The sequence below is a fragment of the Pleurodeles waltl genome, chromosome 1_2 (genome assembly GCF_031143425.1).
Source record: "Pleurodeles waltl isolate 20211129_DDA chromosome 1_2, aPleWal1.hap1.20221129, whole genome shotgun sequence".
Classification (NCBI taxonomy): domain Eukaryota; kingdom Metazoa; phylum Chordata; class Amphibia; order Caudata; family Salamandridae; genus Pleurodeles; species Pleurodeles waltl.
In genome coordinates this window covers 1126610863-1126637781 of record NC_090437.1, presented here as the reverse complement: position 1 = coordinate 1126637781, position 26919 = coordinate 1126610863, and the positions used below count along the sequence as shown (strand labels likewise).

At 45.3% G+C, this 26919-nt stretch overlaps 1 protein-coding gene across 1 annotated transcript in view; it reads right to left on the bottom strand.

Annotated features, from left to right (window-relative positions):
• FBXL5 (F-box and leucine rich repeat protein 5) overlaps window positions 1-26919 on the bottom strand; it is a 316902-nt gene that overhangs the window by 179939 nt on the left and 110044 nt on the right. The window contains exons 5-8 of the mRNA XM_069202604.1: window positions 19447-19629; window positions 11521-11646; window positions 9549-9697; window positions 9181-9263 (exon numbers count right to left, since the gene is read on the bottom strand). Coding sequence (XP_069058705.1) covers window positions 9181-9263; window positions 9549-9697; window positions 11521-11646; window positions 19447-19629 — 541 coding nt within the window. The remainder of the gene's footprint in view (window positions 1-9180; window positions 9264-9548; window positions 9698-11520; window positions 11647-19446; window positions 19630-26919) is intronic.

The window sequence follows — 26919 nt, the reverse complement described above, 5'->3', positions numbered from 1 at the left end:
GCTGCTGTGCCATCTTGCTCCAAACAAGCCTCAGGTTGCGTTGGTACCAGAGGGTCTTCTTGCACAAGGACACAAGGCAGGAGGAGCAGGAGGTCTTGTCGTGTTCCGCCAACAAGCAAATGGTGCAGACTGAGTTGTGATCGTGCCACAGGATCACTATGTCACTGGATTCAAGCTAGCCTGGCTAATAAAGGGTGATACCCTGCAACCGGGCCCAGGATGCTTGTTTGTAGTCCAGGGTGGACCTGGCCTGGCAGTTCGGGCTGGACTGTTCCCGTGGGTAACAGGGTCAAGACTGTTTTGCCTATGGCTGGGTCCAAACTGGGTGGCATGGTGAGCAAAAGAATTGATGGATGAATCTGTGACTGGGGTGAATGTTTGATTGGTTCTGCATTCCGTCCATCATTTGTGTTTGTTTACCAGTATTTAGAGTGGAACTGTGGACAATAATGCAAAGTGGTCCTTTCCCTCCTGGGCTGCACATTCTCTAAGTTGGTGACTGAGGAGAATGGCCAAGGGTAACCAAAGCCCTAAAGTAGAACCAGCAAATATCTGGGACGGACTAGAAGGGACTGAGATGGAAAAACTGCATATACAATTATTTCGTGCCAGGGAGTGGAAGCACAATAAGGCCTTGATGAAGAACGCCACGTCGCGTCAACTCCGACCTTCAGCGCCACACGTCCAAACCAGATGACGAAAGAAAACTAACAATGGAACCTGTGATCATGCGCAATACCAGTTGTAGGAGTCACAACACCTTGTGGCTCAAAAGACTGCTTCAAAGAGAAATATGCTTCACATGACCCGGCGCAACACTGCTTGGCAGGCGTATGCAGAGAATGTGTATCTACAGCTACACACAGTTTCATCTTGTGTATCTTCCTTAGTCTTACTGAGCTAGTCTCGAGAAACACTTTTTAATAAATAAAGTATGCAGAGACCTTAATGCAGGTGATGTGGGTTAGGGAGGAAAGCGAGGAACAAGGAATAAGTTACTTACCTTCAATAATGCCCTTTGTGGTGGACGCTATACAACCAAATATACCTAAACTTGTGAATCTCTCCAGGTGCTACACTGGATCTGGAAACTCTTGCAATAGTTCCTGTTCGCCAGTAGGTGGCAGCATCACCCTGTTGTGACTCTGGTGCACCTGTAGACATGACACAAACACATTTGGTGTCAACGCTTGCTGACGTCAAGTTTATTCACAGGTCTATACTGAACCCAAAGATGCGGATCCTGACTGACTGAAAGCACTGACAGCATACACAATCTAGCCTGGAACTTTATTACCTTGATCAACACTAGGATCAGGGCACCATAAAGGGTTCAGTTAAAGCTTCTCTGAATTACAACGGCTCAAATCAAAGTGCTGCAAGATTTCTCTTAGAACATTAACCTCATCCACTACTTCAGGCAACTGCAAGTCTAGCATCTCTGCAGCTTTGCTTTTTACCACCACAGAACAACCACTTTCTTCTGTAGGTGGGCCAAATAAATTCAGTCTCTGGTGAAGAGTATAAGCCACTTGCATTTTGTTGTTCGAGACACAGGTCAGCATCAGTATAGGAGGGTGAAAAATTATCAACCACATCTTCCTCCTCCTCATCATCATCATCATCATCTTCACTGTGGCGAACGTTCCCAAGACCCTAAAGAGCATAGGACCCAGAGCCAAAGAGGACTTCTATCCTCCTGATCCTCAAATGGAGGTTTAGCTCTGTTGATGACACAGCTCATCTTAAGACACCCCTTAGCCCAAACTGGCTCTCTGTCTGCAATCTAAGTCAAAGCACAATCTGGAACTGATGCCGTTAAAGCAACAGCTGGTGGGGATTGCAGCAAAGGTACTGCAACAGATCTCTCCTAAAAGGGGGGTCTGCAGTAGTGGAATGTCTCTAAGCTTTAACTTTGGTGGCTCTTGAAGGCCCAGGGTTTAATTACTTTTATGAGGGATTTATCAGTCCTGTGGTGTGAGCAATCTCCTCAGCTAAAATCGTCTCTGGTGGAACTAAACACATATACCTCTTTGGAAGATGAAATCTTCTTGAATGCCAAGACCAACTTGATGCTGATTTTCAATATAAAATGTCCCTAAATGTAAAATGGCTCAAAATAGTACACCTCAATGGCACCTCACTTGTCAGCATGGTATGCATCTCGAAGGGGAATACCTCCATGTTGAACAAGTACTCCTCACCAATGGCAATGCAGTCACCACTTGAATATGTTTGACTGCGAGCGTGAACCACAATCATGGAATGATGGACATCGAAGGAAAAGGTAACTTATCCAGTAAGCTTCTGTTCATGGCATGCAGTGCTGTAGATTCACATGCTCTGCATATACCTGCCATGTAGTGTTGGGTCCGGAGTGCTGCAAGTTGTTTTTGTTTATAGAAGCATTTTAAAGTCACAGGATTGAGTGACTCCTCCTTCTCGGTTGTACTGCGTGCATGGGCATCGACTCCTTTGTTAGAATGTTTTCCTGCTGGCGAGTGAGAAAAGGAGTGTAGAGGAAGTATAGAGAATGATGTCCATGCAAACGTAATTACATATGTACAACTGTATACAAGTATAAAAAGTAACTGAAACTGCTAAAGGCATCCCAGGAGGAGAGAGAGCACATGTGAATCTACAGCACAAGCCACAAACAGATGCTTACTGAATAATTAACATTTTCCGTTCAATGGCATATGTGGCCGTAGATACAGATGCTCTGCATAGACTAACGCAGTCCCTCCATGAAAGTTATGGTTAGCCTGTGGGAGTTGCTAATGACTGGAAAAGTGTTCTTAGTACTGCTTGGCCTACACTGGCTTGCAAGTCCATCCACACAATAATGTTTTGTAAATGTAAGTGGTGTAGGCCATATAGCTGCCTTACAAATGTCAGCTATGGGTATGTTTCCAATGAAAGCCATCCTGGCTCCTTATTTCCTAGTAAAATGTACTCTAGGAGTAACAAATAGCTGTCTTTGCTCTAGAACAGCAGGTTTTTATACATTTTACTATCCATCTAGCTATGCTATTTTTGGATATTAGACTGCCCTTGTGAGGTAATGAAAAAGCTACAAAGAGCTGTTTAGCTTTGCTAAAGTCTTTAGTTCTGTCAATGTAAAACATTAACGCACATTTAACATCTAAACTGTGGAAAGCTCTTTCGGCAATGGAGACAGGCCGCGGAAAGAAGACTAGTAGTTTAATGGGTTGGTTGATGTGGAATTGGGAAACCACTTTAGGAAGAAGCTTTGGGTTTGGGCGAAGGACCACCTTGTCTCCTGAATTTGGAAGAAAGGTTCTTTCAAGGTTAGGGCCTGGAGCTCACCAACACATCTGAGTGATGTGATAGCGACTAAGGACCCCATTTTCCAAGAAAGGTACTAAGGAATGAAGTGGCTCAAAAGGAGGACCCATGTCCCTGGTAAGCACAATACTAAGGTTCTAGGATTTTGCAGGGGGACCTCTGGGTGGAATAACCCTTTAAGGCCTTCCATGAAAGCTTTAATGACTGGGATACTGAACAAGGAAGCATGTTGTTTGATCTATAGATATGCAGGTGTAGCTGTGAGATGTAAGCAAATAGAAGTCTAAGTTAGATTTGCTTTCTGTAAGTGGAGCAAATAACAAACTGTCTTGGACAGTAGCTTAAATGGGGTTAAAATGTTTTGGTTAGCAGTAGCATACAAAATGTTTCCATGTTGCAGCATAACAAGCTCTGGTTGCGTCTATGAGCTTCCTTAGAATTTCCAAAGATTCCGCAGGCAACCTTCAGTATCCAAACTCTATGACTTAAGGAGCCATATCGCAAGGTTGAGAGACTTGGGTTCTGGATGTCTGATCGGTCCTAGATTTTGAGTGAGAAGGTCTAGCCCAGTGGTTCCCAACCTTTTGACTTCTGGGGACCCCCATTTTATCAATATTGGAGCCCGGGGACCCCCACTGAATCATTATTGGAATCCGGGGACCCCCACTGAGTCATTACTGATAGTTGGAACCTAATATTATTACATTTTCTAAGCCGTCGCGGACCCCCGAGGAGGCTTCGCGGACCCCCAGGGGTCCTCGGCCCACAGGTTGGGAACCACTGGTCTAGCCTTTTGGGGGGCTTCTGGTGAGGAACTACTGAGGGGTCCAGAAGTGTATTGAATGATGGCTGACATGCCCAAGTGGGAGCTACAAAGTTCATGGTGAGAGAAGTCTGCCTGATCTTCCAAACCAGAAATGGAATGAGAGGGAGAGGTAGAAAAGTGTAAGCAAATATCTGACCAGTTCCTCCATAGAGCGTTGCCCTTGGATAAAGGATGTGGATACCTGGAGGCGAAGCTTTGGCGTTTTGCATTTTCTGCTGTGACGAAAAGGTCTATTTGAGGAGTTTCCCACTTTGCAAAATGCATTTGAAAGGCTTGTGGATGGAGTTCCCATTCGTGGTCTTGTTGCTGCATCCTACTGAGCAAGTCTACAAAGTTGTTGTCCGTCCCTGGGAGATACTCTGCCACCAGGTGAATGTGGTGGCGAAGAGCCGGTTTCCATATTGTATGAGCGAGTGTGGCCAATTGGGACGAATGTTTGACAAACTGCACGCTAACCCCCCCAAATTCTGTAAATAATACATGGCTGTCATGTTGTCTGTGCGGACTAAGTCAACCTTGTGAGACAGGTGATGAAGAAATGCTTCCTGGGCTAGAAACACTGCCTGAAGTTCTTGAGGTAACGGATATGCAGGGATTGGTGACTGAGATCCCAGAGGCCTTGTAATGTAAGGTGTTGTTAAAGATGAGCGCTCCAACCAGTCAGTGATGAGTCTGGTCAGAATGACCGGAGGCACAGGGTCCTGAAAAAGCTGCCATTTCAACAGGTTGGTGGTGTTCGACCATTGCAGAGAAGGGTAAGTATGGCAGTCTAACAACACTAGATCTTTCAGGTGACCCTGTAACTGATATCACTGACTAGACAGACGCTGCTGTACGGGACGCATGTGGAGTCTGGCATGTGGAACAATGGCAATGCAGAAAGCCATCATCCATAACAGGCGCACAATAGTCCTGACTGTGTATGTGTGATTGTCCTGAAACTGAGGGAGAAGAGACTGAAAACTCTTAACACAGCAGAGTTGGGATAGCTAGCCACAGTTCTGCTCTGAGAATAGTTCCTAGGTAGAGCTGTGTCTGAAGAGGTTGTAGATGGGATTTGACAAAGTTGATTGTGAATCCCAGCGTGTGAAGCAGGTCCCACTGTCATCAGAGTGCGATACTGGCACTGTCGTAGTGAGCCAATCGTATAGATAAGGGAACATGTGTATGTTTTTTCTTCTGAGATGCACAGTGACTACTGCTAAGCACTTTGTCAAGACTATGGTAGCACTTGTGACTCCGAAAGGCAGGACTTTGAACCGGTAATGTTTGCCTGCAACCATGAATCTTACGTGTTTTTGGTGTGCAGGGTGGATGGGGATATGGAAGTAGGCATCCTTTAGATATAGGGCTGTCATAAAGCCGCCTTGTTGTAGAAGTGGAATAACGTCCTGAAGAGTAACCATGTGTAAGTGTTTTGAGAAAATGTAGTTGCTGAGATCCAGAATAGGCCCGAGGGGCCATGCTTTTTGAGGATAAGTAAGTATAGGAGTATACTCCTGTTCCTTGGTGTTGCAACGGAACAGTCTATGGCCCCTTTGAGAAGGGCTTGTACCTCTTATTTGAGAAGAGTGAGGTGCTCGTGGGATAGCCTGTGAGTGCGAGGGGGGATGTTTGGAGACATGGTAATTAATGAGCTCCAGACAGTAATTATGTTGGATAATGGAAAGGACCCACTGATCCGAGGTTATGTTGACCCATTCTGTATAAACATGTTGAAGTCATCCCCTGACGGTTGTATGAGTGGGGGTAGGGAGACTGTTTGGATGTGGAGGCAGAGGTGTGGGTGGTGATGCTCTTACCTTTGCCTCAGGTATTGCCTTTTATAGGCTCCCCTGAAGAAACCTTGAGAGTATGAGGTTGAAGGCTGTCTGGAGTGGGAGATAGAGGCTGCTGAGGTAGTTTATTTGTCACCACTTCTAAATGTGGGGCGACGAAAAGTACCTCTTTGTGAGGGGAACTGAAGAGCACCCATGGCTTCTGCAGTGTCAGTATCTTTCTTCAACTTCAAGGCTGGAGTCCAATTGAGGTCTGAAAAGTTGCTCCTTGTCGAACTGCATGTTGAGCACCGTTTGCTGGACCTCTGGTTTGAAGCCAGAGCATCAAAGCCAGGCGTGACTCCTTACTAGGATACCGTGTCTGCAGCATCCAGGGCACAACAGATGGAATTATTAGTAATTGTTTGCCCCTCTGCAACAATCTGTTTTCACCTTTTGCTGTGATCATCTGGGAGATACTGGAGGAGCGCCTCCATTTCATCCCAATGAGCCCAATCTTATCTTGCAAGCAATGCCTGTAAACTGGCAATGCGCCAATGATTGGTTGCCTGTGCAGCCAGCCTTCTGCCGGCAGCATACAGCTGTTTACCCTTCTTGTCTGGGGGAGGAAAGTCCCCTGTGGCAGGACTATTGGCACGTTTTTGTGAATTGGTGGCCATTATGGAGTCTGGCGGGACCTGGGATCCAATATACATTGGATCAGAGAGAGCAGGTTTATATTTATACTTTGTCTACTCTTGGGGTCATAACCCAAGAGCGGACCGGTTCTTTAAAAATGTCATCTGCGTCATGAAACATGCCAGGGAGCATGGGGAAGAACTGGATACCCCTATGTGTGGGCGTTAGGGTCTTGAAAAGGAAGTCCTAACTAATGGGGTCCCTGTGCAGCTCCACATTTTAGGAGGCGGCTCCCGAGCTACTACCTGCTGGGAGGATGTAGTATCCCCTGGTGGGAAAGGCCACGCGGTGGACAAATTTGGGTCTGTACTTATCATGAGATCGGGGTCATAAGTTCCCCATGGTTCTGGGCCCTGCTGTGTCCTACCCAAATCTTCCCCGATAAAGGGGAACCCTGAGGTGTCAGATCTCCTGCAGTAGGAGAGGCAGTTGAATGAGGAGGGCAGGGAGGTGGAGGAGAAGCAGGGAATGGAGGTGGTGGAGAAGGCGGATCAGGAGGAGGGGGTGGGGGGTTGGAAGAGGAGAAGGCAAGAGGAAGCCTTGTCCTTAGTGACCTTCTTTGGCGATTGTGAAGTGCCCAGAGTCTCTTGGAAGGACCGTTTCCTCTAGAATGTGATGGGTTGTGGGGGAGGTGTTTGAGGTGGGAGCAATAAAGTGCCCTGTACCTCCTGGATATGGAGGCAGTGCTGTCCAGCATCCATAGTCTCCAAAACAGGCTCAATTTGTGATGGCGTAGTTAACAACTGGCTGGAGTTTCTGCTTCGAAGGAGTTGGCTCCCTTGTTTTTGTCACTGACTGTTTTGGTAAGTGTCCTTTCGTCTGTACCGAAGCAGAACTGGAAAATGGTCACCTCGGAGCCGAAGGACTCGGTGCTGAAGTCCAGATCGAGATGGCTCGGGTCGAGGAGTTGGAGGTCGATGTCGAAGAAGGTGGCTATCTTCGGAGCCAAGCCGGAAAGCAGGGCAGCCAAAGCAGTTTCTTCGGATCTGGCCATGGCCTAGTGGCATTGGCGGTCTGACATCCTCTGCAAGGGGCCTTTTAGCACTTTTAGGGTAGGCAGGAGGGGCCATGGTACTCACGGGTTGCGCTGATGTTACCTCGTGGCTTTCAATATCCACCTGATCACACTTGTTCCAGCTGCTCCTGGGCGTGCTCCTCCCCAAAGATGTTCGGAGTGTTGTATGGAGTCTTGTGCACCATCACCAACTGATGAACTCTTCAGTCCCGAAGAGTCTTCTTCGACCGGAAGGATTTGCAGGTGTCGCAGGTAGCTTCCTGGTGATCGGGGTAGAGGCATAAGTTACACACCAGATGTTGGTTTGTGCGAGGGAATTTCAAATGGCACTGACGCAGAAACTAAATGGTGTCCGTTCAATCAGCTCAGCATATTCTTCAGTGCCATTAAGTGAGGTAGACCCGAATGGGCGAGGTCGCCTCGAAAGACCCGCGGTCAGGTCCAGGACCAAGTGGAGACGAACGCAAAGATGGAAATACATGATTGACAAAACAATACTGTTGATAAGGGGAAGACAGAAGGAACGTTTTGAATTGGAGCGAGTAGAAAAATATACCACAGACACGTCTGAACCCAACACCGGAGAGAAAACAATCTAACAAAGGAGTAATGCCCATGCGCAGTATCACAGAGAAGGATGAGTCACTCAATCCTGCGACTCGAAAATGCTTCTTCGAAGAAAAACAATTTGCAACACTCTGAACCCAACACTAGATGGCAGGAGTATGCAGAGCATGGGTATCTCCAGCCACAGATGCCACTGAACATAATGTACACTAGGCATCTCTAATATTCACAGTCATTCTGAAAAACTCTGTACTGGTCCTTTAAAGTCATCCGAGGCATATTCTAGGAAAAAGGCATTTTTTCACTGTGTAAACAGACAGCATGGATATCCTTTTCAGGTTTGCACTGTCAAGTAAGGGGCACTTTACATAATAGTATGGTGGCTGTGAAGAGAGAAATAAAAATTAAATTAAATAAAAAAACATCTCTCTCAGAAGGTAAAGGACTTACCAAGCTGTTGGGAAAAGTCACCCATGGGTTAACTGTGACTGGAATCAAATGTTTTAAAGCGAAAAATGGGCAGAACATATTAGTTTCAGACATGTATATAGGATTAGTAGGGGTCAGTATACAATCATAAAAGGCATATAGCAATCTTTCACATCAAACTGTTAATTGGCAAGAAGCAGAGTGTGAAGCAGTTTAGAGACTATGCAGTGTCAAGTTTTCACTTTAATTGACTATCTTGAAAAAAGAAGTGTGTTGATAAAATATTAGCTACTTAATGGTTGTGAACATCAGAGAACATCCAGGAAGAAGAAATGTATATACAAAGCTGCAGATTAAGAAATACTAAGGGGTAGCAATATAGAAGCAAATGTAGACGTTTAGGTCTTCAAATATGAATTCAACTAAAAAGCAAATGTGGAACAAGTGTCAACAGTGGTCACACGAAAATGTGTAGGATATACCAACTAAAGACGTTAACAGGTCTATCAGGATGTAAAATTTTGCAGCGCACATAACAATGAGTCAAGTCGATTGGTAAGGAAACTGAAAATACCAACCCTTCAAATGCAGAGTCTGATATATCGGTCTGAGTAAGGTCTAAATGTTCCAAGTTAGGACAATGTTCCAACATCTGTCGAACCTAGCCAAGAAAAAACAAACAACTTACAGTTGTACCCGGGGCATAGGTTACAATTTAAGAAAACATTAGTGCAAACTGTCAGTTTTGTGTCTATGGAATTTCTCTTTCTGAATATATCTAAACAATCATGCCCAAGTAAACTTTAAATTACATTACTTTAAATATTCACAAATCTACAAACCATGAGAAGGTTGTGTGTACCCCTACACGTTAACAGAGGGTTGGAAACCATCTGACAGAATGTGTGACATGTTGAGCAAGCATACTCCTAAAGTAAGTGCTTACCATTTTACTGGAAACTGCAGAACTGTATGCCAAAACTAATGTTTTCACAGATGAGCCAACACGTGGGAGCAGGTTATGAATTAATCCATGGAGTAAGTGCTTTTCCCTCTGTGCAAAGCTAATAGCTGGTGTTTCATTCTCTGCATCCTCTGTGAAAAAAAAAAAAAAAAAAAAAAATTAATTTAGCTCAGTGGAGCATGTAGTGATATTATAGTTAACAGATGTGATGGTTTAACAATAAACAAGAAATCATGTGATTTAATTAAGATTCTTAGACTTTTAGAAGAGAACAAGCCATCTCATTTTTACTACCTTCTTTCAAAAGAGAGAAGGCACCAACCTCTATTTTATTACTGAAAAGCTATTCAGGCATTGCAACCAAAGTTTCTTGTATGCCAAGTTACCAAGACTAACGTTATGCAGTAAAGCTGCACAATAGGTATAGGAAAGAACAAGGTAATGTACAAATATGAAGGCTAAAGGCTTTCCACAGGTTAGAAAAAAAGATAAAGGGGGTGATTCCAACCTCCGCCCGCCAGCGGGAACCGCCATGCGGCCGCAATAACACAGCCCCCATTCCAACATTCCCGCTGGGCCGGCGGGCCCTAACCATGTTTGCGCCCGCCGGCCCAGCGGGAATGAGGCCGCAACACAGGAGCCGGCTCCTAATGGAGCCGGCGGTGTTGCGGCCGTGTGACGGGTGCAGTTGCACCCGTCGCGCTTTTCACTGTCTGCATGGCAGACAGTGAAAAGCAGGCCGGGGCCCTGTTAGGGGGCCCCAGGACACCCCTTACAGCCAGCCTCTTCCTGGCGGTGTAAACCGCCAGAAACAGGCTGGCGGTAAGGGGGTCATAATCCCCTGGCGGATTATCACCGCAGGGGGAAAATCGGCGGGAAACCGCCGGCCCCGGCAGTGCGACCGCGGCTTTACCGCCGCGGTCAGAATAGGGAATGAAGCACCGCCAGCCTGTTGGCGGTGCTTCCGTCATTCTTGCCCTGGCGGTCCAAGACCTCCAGGGTCAGAATGACCCCCAAAGTGTATTTTCAATATTTCAAAAGGTTGCAAGTAGGATGGAGGCAGATAATTAGTTAAATGTTTTGAGTGGCAAGACGCGCCAGCTATACTTGGATCTTTATTCTTTACAGTAATAAGTCAACCACTCTCACTTGATTCAGGCTTTCTTATGCCAATCAGGAACGTTGTTTCAGTATCCACCATGTGTATCCCATCCAGTGATGAGAGTTTCCTCTGTATGGCACTCAAACCAAGAGTACCTGATACTGCTCAGTGTGATGGATTACTGCACATGAACTACCCTAGCACGATGCTGAAAGCCGGGCTGACAAAAAAATGTAAGTATTAATATAGAAAGATAAATTACAGAAATATTGTGAACTGTTTGTTGACACGCAGCACCCAGGCTACATTATGATGACACAGGTGTTCACCTGTGACCGGACATGATGTGCACGTTCAGAACTAATCTAAATTTACAAAACAGGGTTTCACTGATCGAACAAAACGTTTAAGTAAATAAAATACCTTTTTAATTTTTTTAAGTAACAGTGATTATTCGCCATTTAAATTACTATGCATGTGTTTACTGTATCTGAGACTCTAAATCTGCATAGCTTGCCAAGAGTAAGCCATGACTATTTGTTATCCATGAAATTCAAAATCCGAAAAAGAGGTTCTTATCATTTCTGTGAGCTGTATAGCAGTATATGGTCTAAGGGGTGCAGTAAAAAACTGGCCTGATGAAGAGCATCTTTTGGAGCCATCTACATTTTAGTCTCGCATTCACAGCCTGTTGGGAAGGAGGGTGAACCAACATATGAGAATAGTTGGTCTATCACAACATACAAAACAGAAAAACAATGCTAGTGATGTCTAAGAAAGACAATCATAAGCAGCATGAGTAACACTATGACTCTACGCATTACTCAAGCACTACATTCCTTTTTTCCATACCCGATTCATCAACATCAGCATCTTCATCCCACTCCTGATAAGCACGACTTTCATCTTTTCTGTTGTTCACCCAGTCCTCATCTGGTTCCACCTCAAGTTCATCTGGAGGACCACTATACCAATCACCTATTATGACCAAGACAGAAATTTCCAAAGATATCTCAGGATAACAGTAATCAACAAAGTAGCATAAAAATTAAAAAAGTAACACCATTGATATAAACTTAAGTCAATTTGTATTCTGAAATGTTACATTACATAAATAATGAGGGGGGGGTGGGGGGGGGGGGGGGGAGTGGATTGGATAAATGTATACAATGGACTGTCTAGCTTTCTAGAAATTACGCAGTTTAAAAATTTCGAGGGGGGGTGGGTACTGGGGGGAACTATCATGGCCAGCAAGATGGAGGAGTAACAGTTCCTGAGCTGAGCTTTGGCGGGCCCAATTAAATCCTACGGTGATCCTGGACCCCTGAGCCCCATCAACTCAGCAAATGCCCACTAAACAAACCTCCTCAGCTTTGGTGCTGTGCTGCTCGATGGCTGGGCTGCTGCAGAGCTGATTGGATGAAGACAGCTGACAAGTGGAGTGGCGACTCCTTAAAAAATGGCGACCGATCCGCGGAGGCATTTTGCAGCATCCGCCTGTGTTCCACAGACCCACTACAGGCATCAAAAAATCTACTTGTCCACTCGCTATGGCGAGTGAGATTTTCGCAGGTCGAGCTATTTTTAGGACCTATTGGTCGGTTCTGGCGTGTGAACTTGAGCTGGAAAGGAACAGGTGTTCTGTTCATTCAGATAATAAATGAGCAATAAGGATGCTTATAAACCTTGTTTTATCTTGACACATTTGCTGTCTGTTCAAGGACAGATCAAATGTCAGTTTGTCTTTTTACTAAGTGCTGCTTATCTTATCCTGAAAGTTGGTGTTTACTTTTTTCTCTAAACATTTAGAAGATTTTGTAAAGTGAGTTTTCTGACAATCACTGGGAAACCAAAGGCTGTTTTTTTTCTAACAGGCAACATTTACATAACTTATAATAAATAGTACAAATATTTCAAAATATATCAAGAATTACAAATGCACTTTTTTTTTTTGTAATTGACAGGTGATGCAAAGATTTAAATGGGAGCAAAACAAATCAGAACACCTGACTTGGTGATGTCCAAATGACAAATATTTACAGAAACTCGATTTCCAAACATTACTGTTTGTACATTATATAGTTTTATCAGTAAAACTGCATGTCATTTGGAAATGTGGTTGCTATTCCAATGTAAAATGTGCTGATTGGAAACAACAATATGCTACCACTTCATGCTTTAGTCACATATTCATTAAAAGGGATAGTTTGAAACATGAATGTCCCGACCCCAATGACAATGCTATTAATGAACTAAGAGCTGGGCCACTGGAATCATGCAACAAGAGAGGTCCAAATTATGTGGCAGGGTAGAGTAAATTATGTGGCAACGAAAGGCAAGGCATGCAGCATAATGCAGCATATTTGGCAATAATATAATTTCATTATTTTGTCATTTTAAGGATGAGCTTTGCAGCAGGCAGCACTGTCTGCAAGACATGTTGTATTCAATATGGGCTTTAAACCACACCCACTCTTGCCTATATTAAATGCTTCCTTTTATTGGTGCATTTGTCTAAATGTCCCTCTCTCTGTTTGCTTAGTTCCCTCCCATGGGATTTCACGAAGAGAAAATTTTTGTTGGTCCATCTGGTTTCGGTTATGCCTTTAATCCCAGCCGCAATCCTTTCTCCTCATGGCTCAGGGCCATGCTTCATGTTCGAAGATAAATACACTCTTACACTATGAAATTTCATCCTGTTAATTTGGTGATTGCTTATGTCTGTGTGCCTAACTATAGCATCTCAGAACTAAGTCCCTGTTCCTTTTGCCTTCGAGCTCATGGCGGCCGTGGCATGAACAGTGCAGAAAGCGCGTTGATCACATTTTTCACACTGTCACTTAGAGTCATTTCTTTGTCTCTCCCCCAAGTACGTTCTCTCTCCAGAAAGAAAATGTTATTTTGACATTTTTACATTATATGCACTCTAATCTGCTTAGTACACATTCTTAGCAGCAGGCATATTAACACTGTGCGCTACCTTATGATGTGTCCAGGCTTCCACTAGACAAGTGTACATTCTCTCTCCAGAAAGAACATTAACCCTCTGAGCTACCTCATAATAAGTCGAAGCTTCCAATACACAAAAGTACATTCTCTCTCCAGAAAGAACATAAATCGCCAGAGTTATTTTGACATTAAATGCACTTTGTGATTTGCCTAGCACACGTCCTTTGCAGTAAGAAACAATTTTATTTTTTGCTAAAATCTACAGATTATGTGGCAGATGATGGATTATATGGCAAATCTATAATTATGAAAAAATCGCCGTTTCCGCACAATCGTATAATTCCATTGGCCCTGACTAAGAGGTAAGCCATGGGTCATGTGTATCCATTATGCAGCTAGATTTGTATTTTATGTGGAGGTCTATTAAACAGGAGTTTCTTCAACAGACATGCTGCACTAACATATTTAAAGATTATGTAGGAAGTTGGCTCTGTATGCACTATTTCAAAGTAAGGAATAGTATGCACAGAGTCCAAGGGTTCCCCTTAGAGGTAAGATAGTGGCAAAAAGAGATAATATCAATGCTCTATTTTGTGGTAGTGTGGTCGAGCAGTAGGCTTATCAAAGGAGTAGTGTTAAGCATTTGTTGTACATACACACAGGCAATAAATGAGGAACACACACTCAGAGACAATTCCAGGCCAATAGGTTTTTGTATAGACAAATATCTTTTCTTAGTTTATTTTAAGAACCACAGGTTCAAATTCTACATGTAATACTTTGCATGAAAGGTATTGCAGGTAAGTACTTTGAATAATCACAATAGCATATATACTTTTCAAATAAAACTCACATAGCTATTTTAAAACTAGACAGTGCAATTTTCACAGTTCCAAGGGGAAGTAAGTAATGGTTAGTTCTTGCAGGTAAGTAAACCACCTACGGGGTTCAAGTTTGGGTCCAAGGTAGCCCACCGTTGGGGGTTCAGAGCAACCCCAAAGTTACCACACCAGCAGCTCAGGGCCGGTCAGGTGCAGAGTTCAAAGTGGTGCCCAAAACACATAAGTTTCAATGGAGAAGGGGGTGCCCCGGTTCCAGTCTGCCAGCAGGTAAGTACCTGCGTCTTCGGAGGGCAGACCAGGGGGGTTTTGTAGGGCACCTGGGGGGGGGGGGGGGGGGGGGGGGAGGAACACAAGTTAGCCCAGAAAGTACACCCTCAGCAGCACGGGGGCGGCCGGGTGCAGTGTGCAAACACACGTCGGGTTTGTAATAGGAATCAATGGGAGACCAAGGGGTCTCTTCAGCGATGCAGGCAGGCAAGGGGGGGGGGCTCCTTGGGGTAGCCACCACCTGGGTAAGGGAGAGGGCCTCCTGGGGGTCACTCCTGCACTGGAGTTCCGATCCTTCAGGTCCTGGGGGCTGCGGGTGCAGGGTCTTTTCCAGGCGTCGGGATCTGGGAGTCAGGCAGTCGCGGTCAGGGGGAGCCTCGGGATTCCCTCTGCAGGTGTCGCTGTGGGGGTTCAGGGGGGACAACTTTGGTTACTCACAGTCTCGGAGTCGCCGGGGGGTTCTCCCTGAAGTGTTGTTTCTCCACCAGTCGAGTTGGGGTCGCCGGGTGCAGGGTTGCAAGTCTCACGCTTCTGGCGGGAAATGCTGTTGTCTTTAAGTTGCTCCTTTGGAAACAAAGTTGCAGTCTTGGGTGAACAGGGCCGCTGTTTTCTTCCGAAGGGGGGAGACAGGCCGGTAGAGCTGGGGCCAAGGCAGTTGGTGTCTCCGTCTTCTCTGCAGGGTTTTTCAGCTCAGCAGTCCTCTTCTTCTTAGGTTGCAGGAATCTGAGTTCCTAGGTTCAGGGGAGCCCTTAAATACTAAATTTAAGGGTGTGTTTAGGTCTGGGGGGTTAGTAGCCAATGGCTACTAGCACTGAGGGTGGGTACACCCTCTTTGTGCCTTTTCCCAAGGGGAGGGGGTCACATTCCTATCCCTATTGGGGGAATCCTCCATCTGCAAGATGGAGGATTTCTAAAAGTTAGAGTCACCTCAGCTCAGGACACCTTAGGGGCTGTCCTGACTGGCCAGTGACTCCTCCTTGTTATTCTCATTATTTCCTCCGGCCTTGCCGCCAAAAGTGGGGCCGTGGTCGGAGGGGGCGGGCAACTCCACTAGCTGGAGTGCCCTGTGGTGCTGGAACAAAGGGGGTGAGCCTTTGAGGCTCACCGCCAGGTGTTACAGCTCCAGCCTGGGGGAGGTGATAGCATCTCCACCCAGTGCAGGCTTTGTTACTAGCCACAGAGTGACAAAGGCACTCTCCCCATGTGGCCAACAACATGTCTCGAGTGTGGCAGGCTGCTAAAACCAGTCAGCCTACATGGGTAGTTGGTTAAGGTTTCAGGGGGCACCTCTGAGGTGCCCTCTGGGGTGTATTTTACAATAAAATGTACACAGGCATCAGTGTGCATTTATTGTGCTGAGAAGTTTGATACCAAACTTCCCAGTTTTCAGTGTAGCCATTATGGTGCTGTGGAGTCCGTGTTTGACAGACTCCCAGACCATATACTCTTATGGCTACCCTGCACTTACAATGTCTAAGGTTTTGCTTAGACACTGTAGGGGCACAGTGCTCATGCACTGGTGCCCTCACATATGGTATAGTGCACCCTGCCTTAGGGCTGTAAGGCCTGCTAGAGGGGTGACTTATCTATACTGCATAGGCAGTGTGAGGTTGGCATGGCACCCTGAGGGGAGTGCCATGTCGACTTACACGTTTTGTCCTCACCAGCACACACAAGCTGGCAAGCAGTGTGTCTGTGCTGAGTGAGGGGTCTCCAGGGTGGCATAAGACATGATGCAGCCCTTAGAGACCTTTCCTGGCATCAGGGCCCTTGGTACCAGGGGTACCAGTTACAAGGGACTTACCTGGGTGCCAGGGTGTACCAATTGTGTAAATAAAGGTACAGGTTAGGGAAAGAACACTGGTGCTGGGGCCTGGTTAGCAGGCCTCAGCACACTTTCAAATCAAAACATAGCATCAGCAAAGGCAAAAAGTCAGGGGGTAACCATGCCAAGGAGGCATTTCCTTACAGATGCTATTATATGTGGTAATGAAGAAAATGGCAAGCCCATGAATTAAAATATTTGCCTAGGATTACATAATTTCAAACCAGTTTATAAATCAAGAGCATTACAGTTAGGTCGAGTAGATTATTTATGTCACTAGACCTGCAAGTCTGGTTACATTGTATTGGTTTTTCAAGGCCTGCACTAGAGAGAACCTGGGGGACAAGAGGTGAGGATTCGGGTGTGAGCGCAACTCTCAGTGGAATTCCCCCACTCGCCACTACCTCTCGTGGTCCGGAGCGTGTGACGGCGCCAGAGTTGGATGAACGATCGGGGAGGAGAGACAGCAGAGAGGCCCCGGTGCGCTAGCCCCTTCCTGCACGAGAGCTCTGAGCAGTGTGGCAGCACCCGGCCTGTGAGCAGGGAGGCCCCTCAGTGGGTCTACTGTAGGTGATGGTGAGGGCCCTCTTGGAGACCGGAGAGCCACTGCCCTGTGGGGAGGCCTGTAGCAGGAATGAATGAGCTGGCAGAATCATACATGAGGTGATAGGGGAGCAGTGACGGCTATGAAGAGGCAAATAGTTAGCCCAACCACCCTCACCCCCCCCCCCCCTAAAGCTGTGGTGAGTTATGTTGATCTCCACCCTGAAACAGTGAAAGGGAGTCAGAGGAGCAGACCCACGACAGTGACTGATAATAAAGGAAAGGAAAAATAAACGCCGTCCCAGAGGAGTTGGCGACGGAGGCCCCAGCTCTCCTTAATTCTGAGTCTCGATGGACACCGAATTGGCACGGGCACCCTGGAATGAAAAAAATTAAAATAAATAAGACATCTGATATGAGATTGGGCATGAGGGGGCAACTGCCTGGGGGGGCATGAGTGCAGTGGGGATTGGGGTGTTTGAATCGGCCCACTGACATGTCGAGATACCTGCTGGAATGCTCACCCTACTGAGCGTGTAGAGGAGTGATGACTATACATCAACTGGAAATTGGGACAGGGCGTGCATATGCTCCCATCCTAGCTTGGCCCGGACAGAGGTTGCAGCTGGACGATCTGCCACAAGCGACACCTGCAGGCAGTGGCAAAATGATTCTCCTGTTGTGACCACCCCCCCTCTCTCTGTAGTCCTGGTCATTGAGGGGCAGGCAAGCTATCTGAAAATAAGAACAGAGTGCTCGACCAAGGAGCCCCGGAGTCAACCCGTGGCCACTCTGCCCCATGCCATGGCAAGAGATAGAATCCAAACAGGCCCACCAGAGGGGGAAAAGGATTTTTTTGGGGGGAAAAATCGAAATATTTACTATTCAAGTAGAAGTCTCATCAGAAGATACTGGGTCATCATCGACAGAGGATAGAATATCTGAACTGGAGGACGCCACATGCAGAAGGGTGAAGGAACTAGCCGCTATCAAGGCACTCACAACAGACCTACTATGGAGGGTTCATGGTGCTGAAACTATGCTAGGTGGAACAATCTCCGATTTGTCCGCTTTCCAGAGGGAGTGGAGAACAATAAAGCACAGATTTTCCTAGAACAATGGCTTTGTGATGGCTTCTCCTCAGACAATTTTTTGACATGCTTTGTCAAAGAACGTGCACACAGATCACTGACCGCTATACCCATACCAGAGCTCACCAACCTCCCACGGGCACTGATTGGGGGTTTCTTGAACTTTGACGATTGAGACGTAATACTCTGAGAAGCATGACAGAAGGGGACACTGACATAGGACACCTCCACTACTATGATATTCCCTGATTAGTTTTGAGAGGTCCAAAACCAGAGACGCCCCTTCAATACAGCTAAAGCCAAACTCTGAGCAACGCACCTGCAATACATGCTACTTTTCCTGGCCAAGCTGAAAGTGATTTTCCAAGGCAGAACACATTTTTTGAGACTTCTGACTAGGCGTGGATATGAGTCGAGGAGATGCCGTCCCTTTGCCACTCGCAGGGGAACTTCTAGCGATCCTTGGTGAGGGCGGACCCAGGAGCCAGACCAAAATTGTGGCCCTCGAAGCACAAACAGCGGACCGGGACAGGAAGAAGGAGATTTTTTTTTATCAAAGGGGGAGGTTGGGGGCAAACAGGGGTGACGCAGATGAAAACTGATCGTCTGATTAGGACATTGCAGGGAAGAGGTTGGAGGAAGAGAAGCCAGGACAGCAAGCTTTGGTCGGAGCGTCTCAACTATTGTATGAGGATGACAAGGGGGTGGGCCAGACTGGGCCATATCAAACACTGGGGCTGAACAATGCTGAGCTTACAGAGTCTAAATGACACTGGTTTGTTTTGCAAGAGTTGATGGGGCAACAGAAACATGGTAAATAGGGAACTGCGGGGGCTGTAGGAAAGTGTCCCTCTTTTTGACACGGTAACCCCCACTTTTTGCCTGATACATGGTGCAATTTTGACTGAAAGTACACTGGGTTCCTGCTAACCAGGTCCCCAGAGTCAGATCTCTTTCTATAAAACTGTATAATTGTTCCCCAATTAGCAATATCTTTGCCTCCTCCCCGTAAGCCCCTAGTAAATGGTACCCCTGGTACCTAGAGAGCATGGGTACCAAAGTGGGCCCCCAAGGGCTGCACAATGCATCATGTATAGACACCACAACAGAAATACTTTCAAGAATGCATGATGGTTTGGTAAAGACTTCTATATTAATATTCAACAGCAAATTACATATTTATAGGGATGGAAATATTGTTGAGCTATGTAATTACCATTATTTGAATGACATTACAATATTTGAAGACTAAATTACTTACCTCTGGCCCAGTGTACTGGATATATGTGCTTCCAGAGGAATCCAGTTTTAGTTAGTTGAGACCATTTAGTGTTCACTTGACTACAGCGACACAGATCTTGAGGGCTTAGGTAACTGAAAACAGTCACGATGACCTCTGGCGGAAGCTGATTTATAGATGTGGAATTTCTTTTCACCTCAGTTTCTGGAATGTAAAACAAACCTCTTAATGTATTGATATGAGGTTATGAAAAAGTAAAAGACATGTGTGGGTATATCATAGTTTGAATATAACACAATTAAGCAGTAAGAGAGTGCACTTCAACTTTTCATCTCCATTACAGTGACCTTGTATAGAAATATGCAAACATACACAGGCAATCTTCAAGTTATTAATGTTGTTGTCCAAGAGAAAGTGATTGTTCATGACCAAATCTTCACCATTTATACTATTCCAATGATGAAATCCAACATCATATGGCCTAGATTGTTCATGACCAAATCTTCACCATTTATACTTTTGCAATGATGAAATCCAAGATCATCTGGTCTAGTTTGCAACCTATGCAGCTGTCTCTTGCTACAGTCAACTTAAACAAACCTGCAATTACTCTGTAAAGTCTGGAAAGAAGTTATACCATTACCTCATCCTCCAACAGAAGTCATTTATTAATGGAGTTTTAAGCGTCTGATGATGGGACAATGCTCTTTATGAATGGCCTTCACTACAGTGTATACACAAGACTACACACCAAAATCAAACTTACAAATATTTTTTAAATGAATGTTGGAATAGATATAGCGGACACAGTTATAACATGATCCTAATGTATACCTGTGCTCTGTTGGGGAAAAATAATAGACTTCCCTTTTATTGTTGCCCAATAAGGAAATTAAGATTTGGCTTTATTAGTCCTCTCTCCTAACTCCTTTTATGCAGGGGATGAGATGTTCACATCCTCCGTACTACCTTTTTTGGTTGAAATTTATTTTATTTATCTGTTAAAGCATGAACATGGGTAGGGGTCGACAGTGCAGGCCCAGAGACACTGCTAATTATACATCGACATCACATATATTACATATGAAGACAGCAGAAGAGCACAAAGTTTGTGGCACATAAAAGTGCTACATGCAGCAGTGAGCAAGTATAAAGTTACAATAAGATGTCTAAAGGCATGGATGTTTCAATGTACGTGGAACAAATACTGAGAGCTCATGGGTTTCCTACATATGGATGGACGACATGGTGTTTGCATAGGCGGGAATTTGTCTAAAAATCATCAACAAAAGAATATATCAAGGAGAATAAAAGGAGGAAATGGGGCGGTGGAGAAACGAACATCAAAACAAACCATTCCAACTTGGGTCTTCTCAGCCCTCTCTTACTTCCCCCAATCCTTCACATGAAACAACACTGTGTACACTTCTGATTGATGAGCCCACTATATCCTAGTTTATTTGTGGGGTTGGCATGGCGCCATCGTCTTGCCAGGTTTTTCCAGTGTTCGGTGTTAGGACTCTTTAACCGGTTTGTCTACTCTCACTGCAGGTTCTACGATGTCCGAGTCAGAGAGGTGATCATTTTGGAAGTCATGTAGTATAATGTCCCACTTGGTGGCTATAGTGATATTACGTAGCCCCAAAGTGTCTTCTTTGTGTAGTGCAATACTGTCTCCAAGCTATAAGTGGGGGACGCCCAGACAACTTCCAACGTCTTATCCTTAGTACTACCTTATTGGTGCAGAGGACATGAACATAATGTCCTCCCAGGTGGTGGAAGTCCTTCCACTTCAGCCCCTAGCCCCTCCCCCATAGGCTGATGATGTCCTCATTCCTTCGGTTAATGTGGCTGCTGGAGACCATTAAGTTTCACGCTCTGTATATGGAAGCAGGCCCCCTACACCCTCTGCACCCCAATGCCAGGAACCAGTGGGAAGGGTAGAACCTCCCCTTTACAACAGTGCTTCTCCCAGAAGGATTCCTGTCCGAGGATCAGTGCTGGCATGGTTATCACAAAGCCAGACTTCTCCACTATACACCAGGAATGTCTTTTTGGTGGGTGGGGAGGTTGCAAGGGGTACTGCCTTCCTAGGGGTCAAAAGCCCTTGAGGACATAACTAATTTGGAGTATTTTTCCTTCTCTGCAGCACTGCCACCAAAGCATCCAGGCAATGACAGATTTCAGAAAATTAATCCTGCAGTGGAATACTTTTCTTCACGTTTCCTGAGATTTATGCTCAAGGGTAGAATATAGCAGTTGGGAAGTCTGTATTCCTTCACAAAGGGAGTCTACTGTCCATTTAATATTTGCCAAGTAAGAGTATTTAATATGACATCACACTTTACATGCTGTACGAGAGTGCCAAGGGTTGTGCCTACAATCTGAAAATGTAAACTGGTCCAGCATAAATCCTGCTCAATGCCTTTTCACATTAGGAACTTGTGAAAAGACTAAGTAGGATCTTGCTCAGGATCTTACCTTCATGAGGGTTATATATAACTTTTAAGTGGTCCATTTCTATACAGAAATACAGCTGTTCAACAATCTGTACCACACTGGCATGGTTTTGAACAAATCTACGTCACCACAAGGGATTCCCTCAGGAGCTTGTTTGCAAGAAGCTCCAAAAAGGTCAGTGTGGAGCCTTACATTATGAGAAGCTGGTATCTGTGAAATTCTCAGACGGATGGGAAGTACACCTGCTCACTACAATTCACTATGGGATCACTTCTTTGGTCACTGTTATGACCAGTTGGCAGAAGTGCATAAGCCCAACTGTACCCTTGAACAATTAACAGAAAAGGGTGCTATTGAGAAAAGTGCCCCGTTAATTCAATCATATGAAGCAACTTGTATAACATGCACATGGTACAAGAGGCTGGCTATCCACCAGATCCATTTGAAAAAGTCCAATGCATCTTGTCTACTGTCCGTCTAAAACAGGAAAAATGATGCCCTTCCTGACTTGGAGTTGCCACTTTTCGTTCATCTCACTGCTGCAGTAGCCTCTACTTCATTTACTACGGAGGATGTTGCTGGACAGCAAAACTGACACTCTGCAGCAGCAGAGAGAAAGTCTCAACCATATTGAAGATGGAGAGCTTTTACTAGCCAAGAAATTAGGTAGGAGAGTTGTTCTACTATCTTCAGTGCCCATATAACCCAAGGCTGTCTCTTCCAACTTGCTTCATTTTTACCGTACAAAGGTGAGGTTTTGGGAAACTGACCGAAGAGGAACAATCAGTTCATGTGTCAGTTTTTGACTTTAAATGGCCTTGAATAGATGCAGACCTTCAACGGCCTATTAATTGCCTATACAGTCTTACAAAATGTTCCATCAAAGATGGAAATTGTTTTTCATACTTCTCATCAAAAGAATTACCATGGTCTATATTTTTTCTTCCTAACCTGGATTTGAGCCACTGTGTTTTCAGTGACTCCAGTAAATGGGTGCACATTGGTAAAACTTGTGGCCTACATGCTGCGTTCATTTTTCTTATGGCTAATGTCCTCATTTGAAGTGGCACTCTGTCAAAATGTATCTCAAGTTCTGTCCATCAAATTACAAGTGCACTGCAGTACATATGGCAGATGTAATACCTGCCACATTTTGCTAGAGAATCCCGTCTCCCAAACTCTAAATAAGGTCCCATGTTTTTCTGGAAAGGCTTTTTAGGGATTTAAGATTGTCTGCCCCAAGATTTTTTACTTATGTTTTAAAATGAAGATAGGCTCACAGTGCCTGAGAAGCGCAATTCAGAAGAATATTCTTGGGTACCCCTCCCCACCTAACTTCTTAGTATGCACTGGAAGCTGTACTTTGGCAACTGTCAACTAGATTTTTGGCAGACACTTTGAAGCCAGGAGCTAAACTCCACACCGAGGAGGCTTCTTTTCCAAGCACAGTGAGCGTTCTAAAGGTAAAAGAAAGAAAATGAGTTACTTACCTGTAACTGTAGTTCTCCAGTATTGGAATCTTTCATAGATTCACAAGCTTGAATCATTCCCAGTCGTCGAGATGGGTGCCCCTGGTACAAATTACACAAGTAGTGTTGAAATATATTAACAAAAGGGCCCTAGCCCTCTTCAATTTGACAGTCTATCAGAGTTATTTTTAGAAAAAGGACCAAACTTGAGCATCCACCAATCAGACGACACCACCCTCTAGAATCCTCCTGAGAGAAGCTCCAGCACCTCAGATTTTCCAAGCACAAGTGCGCGAGAGAGAGAGAGAGAAAGAGAGAGAGAGGGAGAGGGAGAGAGGGGGGAAGGGAGGGGAAGGTGAAAATGAGCTTCTCCGGGGAGGTGGGTGGGTCGCATGTGAATCTATGAAAGATTCCAAAACTGGAGAACTACAGTTACAGCAGTTACAGATAAGTAACTACTTTCTTACTCCAGTATTGGAACTTTCAAAGATATTCACATGCTTGAATCAGAGTAGCGAGCAGTACTTTTGCACATTGTACCATTGTAACCATGTATGTCACAAAACACCTATATATATATATATATATATATATATATATACACACATATATATATATACATATGAAAATATATATATATAAAAATATATATATATATATATAAAGGAATACTCCAAACAAAATACCGTCTGTCAACCCCATCTTTACTTCTCTTCACTTTTCTCAGTTTTTTTTTTCTTCTTCAAAAAAACATGAAAAGCATTGAATCTGTAGCCAAACATAAGAGGCAAACAATGTGCATACCTGATCTAGGATGGAGGATGGAGGGATGAGAGAGATGGCTCACCTTCATCTAAAGAGGTTCCCGAGGACTGCTTGGCCCACTGCTACCTCTCCTTGAGATAGTGCTTCCAAACAGTAATGTCTTGTAAATGTATGGCAGCTCTCCCATGTTTCTGCTCTGCAAATGTCTTGCAGGGAAACCCCCGCAAACAGCGCTGCTGAGGAAGAAACTGCTCGCATAGAATGAACGCGGACTGATGAATGCAGAGGTTTACCTGCTGCTTGATGGCAGAATCGAATGGCTGAGACGATCCATCTGGATATAATCTGCTTGGAGAGCGGTTGGCCTCGTCTGGGTGCACTGAAAGCTACGAACAATTGATTAGAGCGGCGAAAGGACTTAGTTCTGTCCAAGTAGAATTGAACACATCCCTTAAAGTCTAAGGAGTGTAATGCTCTTTCCGCAGGAGTAGATGGATGTGTAAAAAAGGTTTTAAAAACTAAGGGCTCGTTGATGTGGAAGTCCGAAGGGACCTTCGGGATGAAATGCGGGTTTGTGCGCAGCAATAGCTTGTCTTGTTTAATCTGTAAGAACGCCTCTTGTATGGAGAGGGCCTGTACCTAACTGACCCGTCTGGCTGATGTGAGAGCCACCAGTAAAGCAACCTTCCAAGAAAGGAATTTCAGAGAGGCTCGATGAATCGGTTCAAACGGATACTTCATCAACTGTGCTAAATCAATATTCAGGTTCCACGAGGGAGGAGGAGGTCTGAATGGAGGAAAGACCCTGAAAAGTACTTTAAAAAACCATTTGATTAAACGAGAGGAATACAGCAAGGGTGAAGAGTCTGAGCGCCTGTATGATGCTATTGCCGCCAGATGCACCTTTATAGAGGAATGCGCCAGGCCTGATTGCGCTAAATGCAATAAATACAGCAATATTTGTTCCGGCGGTGAAGACAGTGGATCAATTTGCCACTGGTGACACCAGAAACAAAATCTTTTCCATTTGCAAGAGTAAGCCTTATTAGTGCTATCTGCTCTAGCTCTGGGCAAAATGTCCCTACATTCCTGTGGGATATTCAGATGTGCAAACTCCCTTTGCCCAGGAGCCATGCTGACAATCGCATCGACTGAGGATCCGGGTGCGATATTTGTCCTTTGTTCATCGTTAGTAACTGTGGAGACGGTTTCAGTGGAATGTGAGGCTTCATCGATAGAAGAAGCACTGCAAACCAGTGTTGGCGAGGCCAGTACGGAGCTATCAATATCAGGATGCACGGCTCTGCCTTCATCTTCGTGAGGACTCTTGGGATCAATGGAATAGGAGGAAAGGCGTAAGCAAAGATGTCCGACCAAACTATGGAAAACGCATTCCCCCAAGATCCCTTTTGGTGATGCCAGCTTGCGAAGTACTGGCATATGGCGTTTCACTTGTTGGCGAACAGGTCTATTGTTGGCGTACAGGTCTATTGTTGACGTTCCCCACTGGGAAAAGATGTAGTCCAATGTGGACTGGTCCAGCTCCCACTCGTGGCAGCTCGAACTTTGCCTGCTGAGCGAGTCCGCTAGCTTGTTCTCTATCCCCGGCAAATGCACCGCTGTGAGTCTGATGCCTTGCTGCGAGGCCCAATTCCAAATTCTTTGGGCTTCCTTGGAGAGGGTGAGAGATCTCGTGCCTCCTTGTTTGTTGAGGTAATGAATCGTAGTGGTATTGTCTGTTCTTATTACTACGTCTGATCCTGCTATTTTCGTGAGGAAAGCCTGCAAAGCGAGATAAACTGCTCTGAGCTCTAGCAGATTGATGTGCATCACTCTCAACTCTAGTGGCCACTTGCCACTTACTTGAAGATCTTGCAACACGGCTCCCCAGCCCTCCAGAGATGCGTCCGTAGTGATGGTCCACGGAGCTGGACGATGTAGAAAGGAAAGGCTGATGGACAGATGATGCTTTTGAGACCACCATGTCAGGGCCTTGGCTATTGCTGGGGTTATGTTTATCTGATCTTCGAAGCTTCCCGAAATCTGGAGCCATTGACGGTTGAGTTGCTCCTGTAGCAGTCGCATTTTTAGTCTGCAGAGAGGAACCAGAGGTATGCATGATGACATCATTCCCAACAAGGATTTGAACAGGCGAACAGTAACGCAGCTTTTTCCCTGTATTGACTTTGCAAGTGTCAGTAACTTCTGTTGTCTCTCTACTGTGGGACACGCCATGGTGGATTGAGTGTCCAGGATCACCCCTAAAAAGGTGATACTGCGTGCTGGTAGAGGTTTGGACTTCTCCCGGTTGGTGGTGAAGCCTAAACGGCTTAGCAAGGAAACGCACCTTCTTGTTGATCTGCGCGCTCCTGCGTAGGTGTTTGCTTTTATCAGCCAATCGTCGAGATATGGAAATATCTGGTGTTTTCTCCTCCTGAGGAAGGCTGCGATTGGCGCTAGGCATTTGGTGAATATCCTGGGAGCTGATTTTAGGTCAAAAGGGAGGACATGGCTTCCGGCTACCATGAATCTCAGGTACTGTCTGTGGGTAGGGTGGATGGGAATGTGGAAATATGCGTCTTTTAGGTCTAGTGTAGACATGAAATCTCCCTAGTTCAGACACAGGAGGACATTGTGCAGGCTTATCATGCGGAACAACTGCTTTTTTAAGTAGATGTTTAGTTCCCTTAGGTCGAGGATTGGCCTCCAATCTTTCCACTTCTTGCGAATGACAAAGAACCTGGAATAAAACACTCTTCCTCGCTGTGACCGAGGTACCATCTCTATAGCTCCTTTGAGG